This window comes from Panthera pardus, unplaced genomic scaffold, assembly GCF_024362965.1.
Source record: "Panthera pardus isolate Hobbes unplaced genomic scaffold, ASM2436296v1 HiC_scaffold_17, whole genome shotgun sequence".
NCBI lineage: Eukaryota > Metazoa > Chordata > Mammalia > Carnivora > Felidae > Panthera > Panthera pardus.
Window position 1 is genome coordinate 52,156,772 of NW_026526732.1, and position 18,281 is coordinate 52,175,052.

Here is an 18,281-nt window from a genome sequence, read left to right on the forward strand (position 1 = left end):
TCCTGGGAATCACCCTTGACCTCTTTCTTTCTCTCTCAGTCTACCTCTGATCCATCACAGGTAGCTATAAAGATGTCCATCACAGCATTGTTTAGAATACTAAAGCTTGGAAATGTTCTAATCGTTCAACAGTGGAAGACTGGTTACGTTTTAGCACATATGGCCATTAAAAATGATGCTATAGGTTAATAGCTTACTGTTTAGTGACATTTTTATCATGGAAAATTTCAAACATGCTCAATAATAGAGATCTGTGAACCCCATCATCCAGCTGCAACAATTATGGACTCAAAGTTAGTCTTGCTTCATTTATACACCCCGTTATCTCCCACCTCTTCCACTGGATTGTTTCTAACCAAATCCCAGACATCACATTGTTTAATACGTAAGTATTTGTACCATATACAAAAGCAGATTATTAAGAAATACGTATGATGTGATTTCATTTTTGTAAACTATGTACCTAGGTGCATAGGAAAAAGTCTGACAGGGCAGCTATCTCTGAATCGTGGTACGTGACTGTTGACATCTTTTTCTCAATGAACATGTATTACATATAGAAAAGACGGTGGGGATGGGGTGCGTGGGGGAAGACGTTGATGCCAGACATTCTAGTTCTATTCCTTTCCAAATCCGATTACTTTAATTCAGGCAAGATACTTCATGTAGTGAAAGGGAAATAACCGCTTCGTAGAGGTGAGGATCCCTGTCTTTCAGCTTCTGTGTTCTCTCCCAACAGTCTGTAACTAAAAGTTGCCATATGAACAGCTATTGTTACAACAGGGCTTCTCAACTTCAGCTCTACTGACATTTGGGGCTGGATAATTACTTGCTGTGGAAGGCTCTCCTCTGCCCTGGATGAGATCTCGCAGCATCCCTGGTCTCTGCTCATTAGATGCCCCTTGCATCTTCCCCTCATCCTCACCCATTGTAACACCCAAAAATGTCTTCAGAAATCGCCAAATGTCCTTGGGGAGGCAAAATTACCCTGGACTGAGAACCACTACACTTTACAGCATGTGTACTCATTTAAATGCATGGTGTCTGGGAGGTTAGTGGCAAAAATGTTCTGTTTTACTCATTTTGCTGGCTGAGACCTCGGGAAGGATATAATTTGTGATCTGATGAAAACTGCTTTCATGGTTTACTGACCTGCACATTTAAGTAACCAACCTAGGACTCCGTGGTTAATGATTATCATTTTTGAAACATATCCAGAAAGGAACATGACAGGTTCAACTCCATGAGAAAAGCAGATGTCGTGAATGAAAGATGGCTTGTCAGCTAAGACAGTGATCAGTTAGATTTTCCTCTGCCGCCTACCAACTAACCCATTTCACTATTCATTAAAATCCACGACACAGGGAAATGTGCGGAAGTTAAAAATGGGGGAATTCTTCCTAGAAAATTAATGATGCTACATACATATAAACAGTTCCTTTTTATTAGTAATAAACATGTGGGGACCATTGTAAAAGATGAGGGAAAAGGGCATTTAAATGTTGTACTTTATTTGGATTTTTTCTCATAATGGAAACATTATTAGAGAATCATAGAAATGAGATAAGGGAAAATATGAGGTCATCTTGCCCATTTTCTTCAAGAGCTATACTGTTCTGTGTGCCCCCTCCCAACCCCAGTCCAGAGCCTTATGAAATACCCCCATTTTCATAATATAGGATCCTCCTCATGTCCCCCCCCCCCCCGCGAGAGTAACTCAACAGATGAGCAGAGGGCATAAGTTAGTGGTTTTGTAATATTCCAAAGATTACCTCTTTAGCTAGCACTGTGTTGGTTGCATAGAAAATAAAACTTCTAGCAAAGTCTACACCAGACTTTGGTGATCCAGATTTATCAAGCACAATGTGCATCATGTCTTAAAACAGCTTTACTGGGGCACCTGGCTGGCATAGTTCGTTAAGTGTCAGACTCTTGATTTCGGCTCAGGTCATGATCTCACAGTTGGTGAGTTTCCCGTGTCGGGCTCTGCACTTACAGCATGGAGCCTTCTTGGGATTATTTTTCTCCCTCTCTCTCTCTCTCTGCCCCTTCCTTGCTCGCGTGTGCACGTGTGCATGTGCTCTCTCTCTCTCTCTCTCAAAATAAATAAACATTAAAAAAATAGCCTTACACAATTATACAACTTAATGGAGTATATTTGTGAGCCTTAATCGTTGTTTCTTGCAACTGTTGGATACTCCTGATGCCAGACAATGTGTAAGATATTTATAAATCTCCTTATACTTTCTTACATTTACCTACTTTAGAATCAATGCTTAAATTTCATTTTTCATGATAACATCCAGGATTTTCTTTAATGGTAAAAATAATTACCATTAATTGAGTAGCTTCTGTGAGCCAGGCATTTAAGTTACTGAACATTTAATATTTTATGCAATCTTTGTAATCCTACCAGATATATAGGTCTATTTACACACGAGAGAATGGAGGCTGAGAGAGGTTAAGTACTTTGTCCAAAGTCTCACAGCTTCTGCAAGACAGGGTTCTGATCCAACACATAGGTCAAGTCTGACTATTTAAATAGTCACAGAATGTGAGATTTTCTCTAAAAATGTGTGTCAGGGAAATGTTACTTGCTTGGATTCTTTAAAACAAAGCCCATCTGCAATAGCCCCAGGGCTACATCTAAGAAAAAAAACAAGAGTCAATCATAATGAAACACTCAGGAGCCTGAAGACTGGTGTGGCCCAGGGAATGGACTCCATTGTGTTGTTAGATGTGGAGAAAAATAGCCCAAGTGCTTTGTACAGTGACAGAGAATAGACTGGCTCTTTCTTAAGCTACAGAGGTTTTAGAGAGGAGGGCTCCTTGTGGAAAATTCCTGAGATTCAGGGAGTGGGGGAAGGGGACTCCATATTTGGTTTCTGTTGTCCACCCCGTGGGTAGTTAGGGGAGAGGATAGGACTGCAGGGGTAGTCTCATGTATAAGTATGGAAAATAGAAGCATAGAACATAAAAAGAAGTGGCCACAGCTAAAGAAAACAAACCCAAATCCAAACCTAAACCCCAAGCCCAAACCTCAAACAGGTTATGGGAAAGAATTGTAACCATTGGAAATGAACAGTCAACACCGGACTTCAGGCTGTGAGCGTTCAGTCTGATTAATTAAGGTCAAGGTGGTGATGGAAACACCAGCTGGGGAGCATTTTGCCTAAAGATAAATTTGTCCCTCTGTATCTCTGCAAGACAGCAGGGAGGTGTGTGTTTGGAGCTAAATTAATTTGATTTACATCATGCCATGGTAACTTCTGTTCTCTCTCCCTGCTGTCAGATGTCTTAGCTGGCTCTTTCCCTCTCCTTCACCCCCACACATTTCATAACACGGAGAGAAAGCATGGATTGGCTTCGGGCAGAATTTAGAAATGGAATAGCTCTAATTTGATTATTTTGTATCGAGTGCTATTTCCTCCCTCCCCCTCCCCCCCTTCTTTCTTGAGGGAGAGAAGTTGTAAACCCGAACCTAAGTGCGATATATTTTTATGCTGTGCTTAATGGCACAAACTGCTTGACAATCAGAACTTGTTCCGTGTAGCAAAACCTAGCAGCTCACCTACCTCCTGTGTTTCTTCAACAACACTAATGCTACAAAATGAAGTTACCAACCAGGACCCCGTTAGGAATGCGCTTTTTCTGGCCATGTAGCTTTTCAACTCCGCCTGGCGCCAGAGGCCAGGGTGGAGGCCCCCCCCCCCCACCTCCTCGGGGACCCCGCCGGAGCCCGGGTTCTGGCCCCGCCGAGCCTCCTGCACCTCCGCGACCCCACCCGGCACGCCGCCCCTCACCCCTTCCAGCGGCCGGCGCGCTCGGCCGGGCAGGATAAGGTTACGCCGAGGCTTCCTTGGACCGCGGGGAGGGAGGCGGGTCCGAGCCCGCGCCCCGGCCCGCGGGGGAGTTCCCACCGTGGGCGGCTCGGGCCCGCGGGGCCACATCCTCGCTGCCGGCCGGGCGCGGCGTGCGGGCCGCCGAGCTTAGCCCCGGGCCCGGCCCCCCTGCCATGGCGCGGGAGAGGCCGCCCGGGAGGGGCTGCGGCGTCCTGCGCCGGTGTGTGGTCGGCGCCGCGCTGCTGCTCGGCCTGCGACTGTGCGCGGAGCTGCGCCGCGCCGGGCCCCGGCTCCCGGCCCGTAGCGCCCCGCCGGGCCCGGCTCCCGGGCCGCCCGGGCCGCACCTGCCGCCCGCGCCCGGCCCGCCCCGAGGCGCCAGCAGGAGGCAGGTGACCTACGTGCGCAGCGGGCGCCGAGCGCCTCCGGAGGGCGGCGGCAGCGGGACGCCGGAGCCGGGCTGCTGCGCCCCGCGCGGGCGTCCCCGCCGGAAGGTCAGTTGCAAACGGTGCAGTCGTGGGCCTTAGACCCGACTCCCCTCCCCGAACGCGCTCAGAGCCCTCCGCTCGGGCCCGCAGGCAGCCCCACTGGGACCTTCAGAGAAGTCTTCTGCTTCTCCCAGCTCTGCCCTCCCTGGAGGCTCCAGTGGTGGCACCCTCCAGCGCCCAGATACGAAGAGGGACTGAGCCGAGTCATTGAGTATTCCACCGAGCGTCCACCGCGTGCCAGGCTCCCTGCAGGCTCGCATCCAGCAGTGAGGGACCAAGTCCTGCTCTCAAGGAGCTTACATTCTAGTGAGGAGGGGCTACGAGTGATGGGCAGGGAAAGGAAAAGAAAGGTGTTGGAGTTTTACTTATATTCTGTGCTTCCCCCGGTTTTCTTCTTGAGGCCTGGCAAAGCGAGGTGGGTATCCACCGTGAGTGGCTTTTCGTCTCTGCCTTCATCGAGGCGATGGAGATCCACTCTCCAGCCGAATTTCCCTTGAGTTCCGCCGCAGACGTTGGCATGGTGGCTGGCACAGGGCAAGAAGCCGAGCCCCGGCGCCTCTTGATGGGAAGTTAATTGGAACCTCGAGGGCTGAAGTAATAACCTGGGTTTGTCTTACAGCACTCGACAGTGTTGCTCTTCCTACCGCATTAACTTCTTGGCTCACACCTCAGTGAGTGGTTCAAGTTCAACCTCTGGTTGTGAAGCCTCTGGCCTTCTTCCCTCCTTTTGGAGCTCAGTAATTTACTAGGTCCTTGAGGATGAAAAGATTAAGAACTGCAGGTATGAGCTTGCCTGGGCCTCACACCCATCAAGCCAACCACAGCCTCTAGGGCAACTTCTATCTGTTGCCTGGCTCACCCTCTTTTCTTTAAAACATCCCCTGTCCCCCACCCCCCACCTCTTGGGGAGAGGGAAAATTCTTCCTTTGACTCTGCTGCTTCCTGTAGCTTCCCAGGCTAACCTACTTTTCAGGATCACACCCCTGCCTTCCTTTGCTCCAAGGCTTGCCTCTGCGGTGCCATACCCCTGCTGTACTTGCCTGGCCATCAGTGTTACCTTCCTGGATAAACTCAAATACTTTTTCCTATCTCTGAAACCTCACTTCCCAAATCCTTTTTTTTTTTTTTTTAAGTTTATTCATTTGTTTTGAGAGAGGGAGAGAGAGGTAAAGAAAGAAAGAAAGAAAGAGAGAGAAAGAGAAAGAAAGAAAGAGAAAGAAAGAAAGAAAGAAAGAAAGAAAGAAAGAAAGAAAGAAAGAAAGAATCTCAAGCAGGATTTGCACTGTCAGTGCAGAGCCTGACATGGGGCTCCATCCCATGAACCACGAGATCATGACCTAAGCCGAAACCAAGAGTCAGACGCTCAACCCACTGAGCCACCCAGGTGACCCCCCAACCATGAATGAAGTCTTAATTTGCTCTTCCACTCCCTTCTTCATGCTCCTAATGCACTTTCCATGACACCATGTTATGTCTCCAGCACATGTCTGCCAAAGGCTTTCCAGGTCCCAGATGCTGTATCAGGTGCCGGGCCCAAAATGAGTTCAAAGTCTGGTGAGGGCGGCACTCGGCTTGGGCCTCTAGTAATGTGACTAAAGTTGTAAATAAGGTCTTGAACTCCAGCTGAGGAGTCAAAAAAGGCTAACCCTGAGGGGACATTTGACTTAGGACTTGATTTTCCTTAAAGGTTCAGGTTCTTTTGTTTCTCTCCATGTCCTCAGATGTCCCCATCAGGCCTGCCCTGCAGTTTTCCTCTCACATCCGCCCTCAGCCTGTGTTGTTTCTGTTGTCACCTGTCCAAGAATCACTCTTAAATCTTGGTCACCACTTGAGACAACAGTGTCTGTAACTGGGGCCTGTCCTGCACATGGACAGTGTTGGAATGCACAGACTCCGAGGGTCGCTGGAGGGGAAGTTCACATCCATCCTTTTCAGGAGTCTGCAGCAGTGATGCAGGGGACAGTGGTGGCTTATACAGGCTGGTAGAAATGGAGGTGTGCAGAGTCTGATCCTGGATGTGTTTTGAAGATGAGGGAGGGAGGAGAAGTTTTTGTTGTTTAGCTTTGGGTTTGGGGGGTAGTGGACAGAAATCAGGAGGTTGGATTTAAACATGTTGAGTCTGAGGTAACCTTTAGAGATCCAGGTGGAAATGTCAAACAGGCAGTTGGACGTATTAGTCTAGAGTTGGAGGAAGCATCCAGGCTGAAGACAGAGATGGGAGTCATCAGTGTACAGGTGGGACTAAAGCCATGAGACTGTAGGAGATCAGCTAGGGAGTGGGGGGTGGCTAACACAAACGAGCGATCTGGGTCTGAGCCCTGGAGCTCAGTTTTATTAAAATTAAATTAGAAACAAAAAAAACCAGAAGGAAATATGTGCATAGAGTCTTGCATGGGGATAAGCACTCAATTAATGGTAGCTTTAATATTCACATATCTGTCCTGGGTCTTTAGCCTCAGCCGTTCCCCAAGTGTAATTTGTTGTAACCTATTTCCATTCCTTTGGCTGATGCTGATTCTCTTCCTTGCAAGCCTTCCATCCTCCCTTCCTGTGATTCATGCCCTTTCCATTCTTGACCGCTCAGGTCAAGGGTCATCACCTGGAAACCTTCCCATATCAATCCTACTTCCATGCCAATCTTTCCCCAACTGGGGATGATGACAAATGCATCCTGTTTTGTCATTTGCTTTGTACATGTCGCATGGTAATCCATTTCAGATTGATCGTTTTGTCCCCACAGTTGTGCTTGATGGAAAGGATTGTATTTCCCAAAATGACCCCTTGTAGATGCTTACTCCTGAGACACCGATATGTAAAAAAAATATGAGAATCTTACTATTTCAACCTATGATGTGTAACTCTAAATGACTTTGGTTAAAAATATATAAGAAAGGACTGAGCTTATTGCTATTTTTAAAGTACTGCTTAATTTTTTAGCCTCCTAAGGAAGACTCTTCCCTGGATTTCTTTTTTCCCCCAGCTCTCTATTTATTTACTCTTCTTCAAGATATACATTCTAACTTCCTGGCATTCCTAGCTAGTGGGAATCTTGAATGTGTTTCATTTTCCCTTTTTTTTTTTTCAGTTGAATTAAAATGTTCCTCAAAACCGGAAAGACCAGTTATCCAATCTGTTCTCCCACTTTTGGAAACAGAGTTTTCCATCCTTTATCTCCGTGGGGACAGATCTTACTCCTTTGTAGCCTCCTGTCCAGATGTGCAATATAAGCTGAATGCACCATTAAGTAATTGACAACTAAAGTTCGGAAATTATGTGTTAAAAACCGTGGATCTTATTTAAATTTTGCTTGTTGAGAATAACGGTAAACAATGTTATTTAGGTTCTTGGTTACTTTGTGGAAGGCACCTACCAGATCGGTGAAGGAGAAAAAGTTCCATTCTATTTTGAGGATGGCTTTTTGGGTGGATGAAACCTGCATGGAATAATTGGGTTGTGGAGGGTTTCTTGTCAACGTGCTTCCTTTGCAGGTGTTAGAGGCACAAAAATTCAGCAATTATATTGCCACTTTAATCATAGCTCGTGCTTCTCTTAAAGAAAATAATCTGTTATAAAAAAGAAAAGCAAAGTGCAGTCCTCATATAATTCTTTCCCTCTTTCCTCCTCCCCTTCTTTCAGAGTCATGCAAGAAACTAACTCTAAATATTACATCTGCTTTCACATTAGAGGTCGTAGCCTTGGAGCACTGTGAAATCGGAGCACATGATACATGGTGGATAAAAACTGTCTCTTTTCATTAGGACAACCCTAGAACCCATGCATTTTGGTGTAGACAGAAGCTTTCCATCAGAGCTCTTAGGCACTAGAATCTGCATACTACATATGAATAAAAATATCGCTGTAATTCTTTTCCTTCCCCCCATTGCTGTGTTTCTTTCTGGTTTTTCTGTCTTTGACATACACTGTGATCACATGGGTGAAACCTCACATGGGTGAGGACTAAGATACGGCCTCCATGATTTATGCTGCTTTCCACAGTCTTGGGTAGATGTTTCTCTTACAGGTTAGCAATCCACCTAAAAGGCAGCACCACAGTACGTGGCTCATTTGCACAGGAGAAGCACTCACATAGGAGCCAAGCTTCCTGAAGAAATTTTTTCTGTCTTATCAGAGATATTTTACTTGACATTTAATATGTTGGAGAGAAAAGTGGCTTCTGAGTCACAGAGCCAGGGAACCAGCAATGTGCTAGATTGGTTTGTTAGTTACAGATCCTTTGGAACAATGTGTCAGAAAAGAAAAAAAAAAGCTGTTTCCTTTTCTGAATAACCATATGGAAAAATTCAGTCTTTCTTCCTCACTTCTCATCATCTTAGTTTTCTAATTCTGTGATTTTCATCAGGAGGGAAGAGGAAGATGCATAGTAGAGCCTTTGATATATCCAACTGCCTTCAAAGTCCTTACTCTTTACAGAACCCTTGAAGGTAGGTTTGAATGGCTTGTAAAATATGGCCCAGCGGTAGTTTCCAGCTGCTTAGATTTTTGCTGTGCACCTTACAACTCCTGTCCTTCAGGGAACAACATTAATCAGTCCTCTCACACTGTCCTTAGGAGGCAAAGCATTTTCATTTTAAACAAAGTCATTGAGGGTAATTGAATGAGCTCCAGCAATATGTGGGTGTGAAATAGCAGTTGCTTGGTTTCACAGAGAAAAGCAGGTTTTGATTAAAACTTGGATGTGCCTCAGATGGAGAATAGACCTCCACACGCCTTCTAAACCCCCACAGTTCCTCAGAGAACATTCTGTGGGCAAAGGAGCTGGTAGTGGAGGCTCCACTGTTTGTCAACAAGTGGTGGTGGAGATGTTAGGTGCAGTGTGTCCAGTCCATTTTCCGAGGACGAGAAAATCCTGTCAGTTTTCTCGAGTGAGATTTCCCTTTTAGTCTGCGAAGAGAATCAAGAGTTGTGTAGTCAAACTGGAGACTGTCAAGGGTGATGGGCATTTGAGGTTTTCCATCTATGCTATGACACCTTTGGAGTACTTCTGCCTCTAAGGAGTTTGGCTCTTTATTCTGTGCTTCATAGAAAGTAACAGGAGCCTGCTTCATTTACCATGAGACACACACAAAAGCAGGAATCTACCAGCGTTGATAAGCTTCTTTTAAAAGCAGCCCTTGGGGGGTGCCTGGGTGGCTCAGTCGGTTAAGCGTCCGACTTCGGCTCAGGTCACGATCTCGCGGTATGTGAGTTCGAGCCCCGCGTCGGGCTCTGTGCTGACTGCTCAGAGCCTGGAGCCTGTTTCAGATTCTGTGTCTCCCTCTCTCTCTGACCCTCCCCTGGTCATGCTCTGTCTCTCTCTGTCTCAAAAATAAATAAACGTTAAAAAAAATTAAAAAAAATAAAAATAAAAGCAGCCCTTGGGTTCTCTAGAGACCTCACGCGGGTCCCCTTCATGGCCTGTGGAGTTTTCTGCTAAGAGAGGGTGGGAGGATTTGCTGTACAAGAGCATTTTTATCCCGTCAAATGATTGAGACAAAATTTAGTTGTATGAGCCTCACGGTCTAGGACCATGGGTCATTTAAACTCATAGCAAGCTGGGTTGTTGGTGAATGGCTCAGGCGGTAGATCTCGCCCGTGAAGAATTTTATTTGAACTGTACAGTTTTTTAAGTATTTGAACATTAATATCATTCGATGGGGCCCACAGTGTCCAGTGGAACCCAGCACAGCACTCTCTCCACTTGCATTACCTGTCTGATCTCTGAACGCATTTGAAGTTGCAACCTCTTAGCCAGACGTCAAAACTGATCATCGTTTTTCCTAAGAAGTGACCAGCAATGTTAATGCTGCTAAGCTCAATGACCACATGGCACAGAAAAACTAGATACGCAGAAACCAAAGGGCCTTTTTAGTCATTCCTAGTCAAGAAAGATGAGTTACTAAAGGCTAGAGTTGGATAATGGGGAGAGTAAGATGTTAGAGCAGTATACTTGGTTAATGTAATGCTCTTTGGGTTATAAACAAGAGAGAATGGACTCTGACCTAACTTAAGCAAAAAAATGCCAAAACAAACAAAAAAAATTAAAGACGACTTATTGGGAAAACCTTGAGAATTTCTCACTGAATTGGAGGAAGAGTTAAGTGACCACCATGTGCAGGGGGAAGGAGCAGGGTTGCCCAGGAAATCCCAGGTCTCCTTGACCTTTTCCCTAAAGTGTTACTGTAACAAGACTGGCCTCCCTCAGCTCCAGCTTACTGTCTTAGATACTCACCTTGAATCAGTCAGCTCTAGCCACAAGCCGTAATCATAGCCTGGGAGCCCCCTCCCTGTTCCAGAAGCCATTCTTGGAGAAAGGGGAAGCCTTCCCTCAGTTACCTCAAGAAGTCAAGTCCTTGGCCTCCTTAACTGTTTGGTATAGTTATTATACAGTTTTATCCTTAAGGTTTTGCTTTCCTCATATTCTAATATTTTAACTAGTCCAGTTCAGGGATCTTGAACCTGAGCACCCAGAAGCAGAGTTTAGGTTTTTTTGTTTGTCTTGCTTTGTTTTGTTTGTTTTTGTAATAAGCCTAGCATCTGTGGCTCTGTGTGTATGTATTTCTCTATTGGTTAACTATTTCTCTGTCTAGATATATTCTTATAGATAACCTTTTTTTTTTAATGTTTATTAATTTTTCAGAGAGAGACAGAGCATGAGCAGGGGAGGGGCAGAGAGAGAGGGAGACACAGAATCTGAAGCAGGCTCCAGGCTCTGAGCTGTCAGCACAGAGCCCGATGTGGGGCTTGAACTCATGAATTATGAGATCATGACCTGAGCTGAAGTCAGATGCTTAACCCACTGAGCTACCCAGGCGCCCCAGATAACCTTATTTCCATGTAGCGTTTGGCAGTAAGTTGGCACCTTCTGCATATTACTCATTTTTAAAAATTCATTTGGGTATATGCACACAAGATCTTTGTAGATGCAACATTTTTCCTTTTATTTTTTTTTAAGTAAAAAGTAGTTTGTGGGGACTTTTAATAGAGAAAGTAAGTGTAATCAGTACGTAGCCCATTATCCCAATTAGGGTTCTCAAACTAAAGCTAGAGTCGTATGTTTTTTGTTTCATTTTTTTTCTGTCAATGCAGAGAGTTGCTCTGCAAAATAAATAAATAAATAAATAAAATAAATCTGAAAAATTCTTCAGAGCATCTAAATATTTACAGTCTTGTTTGCAACTGGCTAGTTTGAGTCTCTTTAATATACCATTACTTCTGTATCAGGAGTCTCTTGGTTGCAAGTGACGGAAGCCAACTGAAACTACTCAAAAGAGGGATTCACTGGAAGGGTACTTGGGTAGAACTGAGGGAGAGGTAAACCAGAGAGGCTCTGGGAACTTGACTGTGGACTAAAATGAACCGTAAAGACCTTAGTCATCCCTGTTACTTGGTACCCAAGATGTAGCGGGTATTAATCGTTCTTTTTGACCACACCTTTGAATTTCTCTCCTGTATTTGAGGAATTCTTCGCCTTTCTAAGACAAAAAAAAAAAAAAAAAAAAAAAAAAAAACCACCAGAAAAGAATTTCCCCATTTTTCCTTGCACCGAGAATGCATTCATGCAACCGAGGCCTAGCATTCAGATATACCTGCATGAGAATATGGTTGTACCTTAGAGATTCAAAGAAACAAGTGGCGTGATGGCTGTGGAGTAGCAATGGTGGCCGACTAGAGGCATTCCGTGTCCAGGTTGGTGAAATGAGCCATAGAGTCTGTGCCCAGCAGTGGGGCAGTGTAGTCTACACTGGCGAGTAGGGTGGTGTTCCTGCCCTTGAGATTCTGCAAGCTAATAAATCTTTAATCAATTCCTTTTCTACTTAACTAGCCAGAGTGGTTTCTATTGTTTACAGCTAAGAACCTTGACAGATCAATAAATTAGAACTGGCAGTTTGGAAGGTTACAACTGTAATTTTCTCTCTCCAATTTTGCTTGGTCTATTTAATTCAGATTTTAGAACATGATGATTGGGGTCCGAGCGAACTATGGGCCGAGGGATCTTTCCCTGACAAGATAATAACATTTAGCTTCAGATACTAAATTACACAGATCTGCTAACTTATCACGAGAGACATCAAGCCCTTTTTCATGGCACCATTTGTTCGGGGTGTCGGGCAGGAGGGGGCCACTTTATGCTGTGATAACAAACAACCTTCAAATCTCAGGGCTCACACTAACAAAAGTTTATTTCTTGCTCATGCTGTGTATCTGTCACTGGTTGGCTGGGTTGGGGTGACTCTCAGTGCTGTTGTCATCCTCTCTCTGGACCCCAGGCTGGCAGCGCAGTCACCATCTGGAGGCTTGCCTGGCACCTTGGCAGAGGGGTGAACGCCCCGGAGGGTCTTGCATGGCATTATTAAACGTCCTGGCTGGAACCCACACCCAGCACTCATGCTGACAATCCAGTGGCCACATACCCGTTATGGGAGGACAGAGGCCTGTCCTGTGCTCAGAAATCAGAGAGCTGGAAATGTTCGGTGAGCAGCACTTCCGGCCACCACAGTATGGTAACCCTTCAATCATCCGTATCTAAACGGGCATCGTCTAGGTCATGTTTCTTGTTCGCCGTTCTGAACGCCTCACTGAGTATGCACATTTGACAGTATTGAATAAAGCACGTGAAGCTCTTTTCAGGAGGCCTGGATCTAAAATGAAGCAGACATCTGAATTTAGCAGAACAGGGGAAATAAAACAAGACTCCATTTACATCTTATAAACACTGCTGTGGCGTGTCCTGGAGCTTGTTAGATACAGTGATTCTCATTGACATTGTTTATGTTCGATTCCTTGCACAGAGCAGTGATGGGATGATGGGCTGCAGGTCTTTTTTTCTGGGGAGAAGGCAAGCAAGTTTTGAATAAATAAAGCCATGCATCTAAATGAGCTGAAGGCCTCTGGGGAGATGACTCAAACTCCATGTTTAAACCCATCTTCATAGAGATCACTTACTTTTAGTTGGAGCAAGTTGAAAGACTTCCAAACTTCTTTTCAGGATCTGGCCCCAAATCAGAGGCAATATGCATGTTATACAGTGTTTGCTATTGTGCATAACACGACAGCAAGTGTTTTCAGTTTGTTTTTTATCTACTTTGAGTGGAGTACAACAAATCACTTACAAATCCTAATTCACAGAATGCTAATTGAGCACAGTGATTAGATCACATGTGGAGGGAGGCCTCCTCATTCAGCAGTTTTGGGGGTAGAATATGGGGAAGCCAGTGAAGGTAACGCATGAGATTCTTGGAGACCTGTTTCTGTGGATTTGCACTTGTCATGAAAGGACTTGATTATCATGCAGCCTCATCTGTGAGATGGGCTCATATTTTCATACTTGAGGCTGGAAGTTTAAATTCTGCTCCCGTCCTCACTGGATGTGTCATCCCTGGTCTAGTCTTTAGTTTTCTCCTCTGTGAAAAGTAGTAGTGCTTAATCCACATGAAAGTTGTCAAGATTAAACAAAAGCATGTAGGTAGAGATGCCTGGCCTATGGGAACAGCTCTGGAAATGAGGATGGTCTCTGTTCAGCCTTGCGTTTCTCCTGGGAAGCAGGCCCTTTGGCATCAACAAGGTATAGACATCCGTGTCTGGGGGTGGGGGGTATAAAGCCTAATATTCGTTGGGATATTTAATATTTTTCATTCTTGAAAATTTTAATTTAATTTTTGTTAAGTTTTAATTTAAATTCCAGTATTAACATACAGTGTTACACTAGTTTCAGGCGTACAACATAGTGATTCAACAATTCTGTACGTTACTCGGCGCTCATCATGACAAGTGCACTTCTAAATCCCCATCACCTATTTCACCCATCCTTCCTCCTTCCTGCCCTCTGGTGACCATCGGTTTGTTCTCTATAGTTAAGAGTCCGTTTCTTGGTTTGTTTCTCTTTTTTTCCCCTTTGCTCCTTTGTTTTGTTTCTTAAATTCCTCAGATGAGTGAAATCATATGGTACTTGTCTTCCTCTGACTAACTTACTTCGCTTAGCATTATACCCTCGAGCTCCACCCATGTCGTGGAAAATGGCAAGGTTTCGTTCTTTTTTATGGCTGAATGATACTGCGTTGTGTGTATCTACCACATCTTCTTTATCCATTCTTCCAGCAGCGGACCCTTGGGCTGCTTCTATAATTTGGTTATTGTAAATAACACTGCAATAAACATAGGGGCGCGTGCATCCCTTTGAATTAGTGGTTTTGTATTCTTGGGGTAAATCCTCAGTAGTGTGATTAGCAGATCATAGGGTAGTTCTATTTTTAACCTTTTGAGGAACCTCCATACTGTTTTACACAGTGGCTGTGCCAGTTTGCGTTCCCACCAACAATGTTCAAAGGTTCCTTTTTGTCTGCATCTTCACCAGCACTTATTGTTTCTTGTGTGTTTGATTTTAGCCATTCTGACAAGTGTGAGGTGATATCTCATTGCAGTTTTGGTTTGTATTTCTCTGATGATAAGTGAGGTTGAACATCTTCCTATGTGTCTATTGGCCATCTGGAAGTCTTTGGTGAAATGTCTGTTCATGCCTTCTGCCCATTTTTTAATTGGATTATTTGGGGGGGGGGGGTTTGGGTGTTGAGTTGTATCAATCCTTTATATATTTTGGATACCAACCCTTTATTGGATATGTCATTTGCAAATATTTTCTCCCATTCAGTAGGCTGTCTTTTTGTTTTGTTGGTTGTTTCCTTTGCTCTACAGAAGCTTTTTATTTTGATGTAGTCCCCGATAGTTTATTTTGCTTTTGTTTCCCTTGCCTAAGGAGACATATCTAGAAAAATGTTGCTACAGCCAGTGCCAGAGAAATTGCTGCCTGTGCTCTATTTTAGGATTTTTTATGGTTTCAGGCCTCACGTTTCGGTCCTTGATCCATTTTGAATTTATTATTGTGTGTGGTGTAAGAAAGAGGTCCAGTTTCATTCTTTTGCATGTAGTTGTCCAGTGTTCCCAAGATCATTTGTTGAAGAGATTGTCCTTTTCCCATTGCATATTCTTTCCTGCTTTGTGAAAGATTAATTGACCATATAATTGTGGCTTTATTTCTGGGTTTTTTGTTCTGTTTCATTGATCTATGTCTTGTTTTTGTGTCAGTACCATACTGTTTTTGATTATTGCAGCTTTGTAATATAACTTGAAGACTGAAACTGTGATACTTCCAGGTGTCTGATTTGGGGAAGCATTTTTATCCTATGTTAATGAGGGAGAGTAAGTTAATTAGGATGAGCATCAGTGTGTGTGTGTGTGGAGGGGGGCGTTTAGAGGGGGGTGTATGCAGGGAGCAAAGCTTTGTGGCAGCTCCAGAAGTCAGAAAACTGAGCTCCAGGCCTGTGTGTGTGTGTGTGTGTGTGTGTGTGTGTGTGTGTGTGTGTGTATGCGTGTATGCACGTGTGCACATGGTGCGGGAGGGAAGGGTGAGGAAGCAGGGAAGGTGTAGTTCAAAGGAGGCCAGTGGAGTAATCATGGGTTAAATAACTAAATTATTTTTCTGATCCTGCCTTCTATATTTTAGTCAATTAACTGCATACTATTATACTTGGTATTTTATATACATTTAAAAGATAAACTTAGTTTAACCAACACAAAAAACCAAAATTTAAGTATTGACCTTGGTAGTACAGGGAAGATAAGGCCTTCGAGAAGTTTACGATTTAAGAGTGGGGTGGGAGAGGCCCTGTGCTAGGGGAGTTGCAAGTGTTCTTTCATTTAATTTTCAGAAGAAACCGATGAGGTGGGAATTGTCCTCATTTTGCAGTTGAGGAAGCCCAGGCTCAGAGACATTTACCAATTTGGGTAAAACAGAGCTATGTGGGATGAAATGAAGGGTTAAACTCAAAACCCATGACTGTTTCCATTTGCCTGTTGAGATAGGTAGCTAACAACCAATTCTTACATAAGGTAGATTACTTACCAGATAAAAATTAAAATCAAATTAAAAGACAATCATAGGCTGGGAGAGGATATTGAATATGTATCACCAATAAAAGATTAATATCCAAAATATAAAAACACTACCACCAACAAAAGCCCCCCCATACACATAGGTTAAAAAAAAAAAGAGAGAAAAAAAAAAGAGAGAGAGAGAGATAGACAACTGAACAGAAAAATAAGGAGGGGATTACATTATATATATTATATATATACACACTATATTATTATAATTATATTACATTATAATTATAATTACATTATTATTATATACATTATATTATGTACGTCATATATAATATATATATATACACGTATATATATGTATATGTATACATATATATATATATATGAGAGAGCAATATGAGTATACAGAGAGATGATTAGTTCCACCAATAAACCATGGAAGCAGATCAAAACACAGTGGGATTCTAGTTTACCCCCATCATACTGGAAAAAATCCAAAGGTCTGATAAAAAAGGTTGATGAGAATGTTGAGCAAAAGGAACTTCTTACTAAATGACTTTATCCAGGTAGCTCCCATCCACAATTTCTTTTGTTATGTCTTCTTACTTTCTCCATAGCACTCCTACTTGATCACAGTTTTTTCTTTCTTTTATTCTTTTTTTTTAAAGATTTTTTTTTTTAAAGATTTTTTTAAGTAATCTCCACACCCAACATGGGGCTTGAACCCACAACCCTGAGATGAAGAGTCCCATGCTCCACCAACTAGCCAGCCAGGGCCCCCCCCCCCCACCTTTCTTTTATTCTTGTTTGCAGTCTTATCCCCCATGAAGATCAGGTGCTCATCTGTCCTGCTCACCACTGCATCCCCTGTGACTATGATAGTACCAGTACATAGTAGGTGCTCAGTAAATATTGGTTGAAAGGATGGTTATTTCAATCATTGCAGTGCTAGACCTATGTGTTTGAGGAACATCTGAATCTTTTGAGAGCTACTCTAGAGTCCTTTTGAGGTGTTTAATTTCTGAATCAAGGTATTACACTACAGATTCTTGGAACAGAGCACCCAGCATTGACTTTGCTTCAAACATTGATGACTATAGAACAGAGGTCAGAAGCCATATCTGGCTGGCCTGTGCCTGTTTTTGTATGGCCCATGAGCTAAGAATGGTTTTTATAAATGAGCACTTGAAACCTACCTTATGATAGGAAACATTAACTTTGTGGGTTTTTTAAGTTTTTTCAATGTTTTTATTTATTTTTGAGAGAGAGAGAGAGAGAGCGTGAGCTGGGAGGGGCAGAGAGAGAGGGAAACACAGAATCCAAAGCAGGCCCCAAGGTCTGAGCTGTTAGCACAGAGTCCAATGTGGGGCTCGAACTTGTGAACCACGAGATCATGACCTGAGCCAAAGTTGGACAGTTAACCAACTGAGCCACCCAGACGCCCCTAACTTTGTGTTTTTTTTTTTTTAAGTTTATTTATTTATTTTGAGAGAGAGAGAGAGAGAGAGAGAGAGAGTGAGTTCAAGTGGGGAAGGAGCACAGAGAGAAGGTGAGAGAGAATACCAAGCAGGCTTTACACTGTCAGCGCAGAGCCCAATACAGAGCCTAATCTCATGAACGTGAGATCATGGCCTGACCCAATATCAAGAGTTGAATGCTTAACCAACTGAGCCACCCAGGCACCCCAGGTAACATTAACTTTGAATCCCAGTGAAGCAAAATGCCAAAAAAAAATTCCATTCTTCTCATTAGTGGATCTATATTACAAAAAATGTACACAATTGTTATATTTTGAATTTAAGAAATAAAAATGTGTAAATTTGTCTTTTCTCTTGTTATGTAAGTATCTGCTTAATATCTTTAACTTTGCTTCTTGGCTCACAAAGTCTAATGTATTTATTATCTGATTGTTACAGAAAACCTTTGCCAACCCCTGCTATGGAAGTGGACCCAGGGCCACTTAGCTATGACCATTCCACCTGGGGCGACCACTGACCTTCCTGAGAAGAATGGTCTTGACTTCCAACAGGGACCCTGAGAAAAAGTTTTAATCCTCTAACTATTCACAGGAATG

At 43.5% G+C, this 18,281-nt stretch overlaps 1 protein-coding gene across 6 annotated transcripts in view; it reads left to right on the plus strand.

The window, feature by feature from the left end:
• Window positions 1–3,766: 3,766 nt before the first annotated feature.
• Window positions 3,767–18,281, plus strand: part of METTL24 (methyltransferase like 24) — a 170,255-nt gene continuing 155,740 nt past the window's right edge. For 2 of the 6 annotated variants that reach the window (XM_019443080.2, XM_019443079.2), the window contains exon 1: window positions 3,767–4,333. In XM_019443080.2, the coding sequence (XP_019298625.1) occupies window positions 4,016–4,333 (318 nt within the window). In that variant the 5' untranslated portion in view covers window positions 3,767–4,015. The remainder of the gene's footprint in view (window positions 4,334–18,281) is intronic. The other 4 variants (XM_019443078.2, XM_019443077.2, XM_019443076.2 and 1 more) reach the window with 3 other exon arrangements.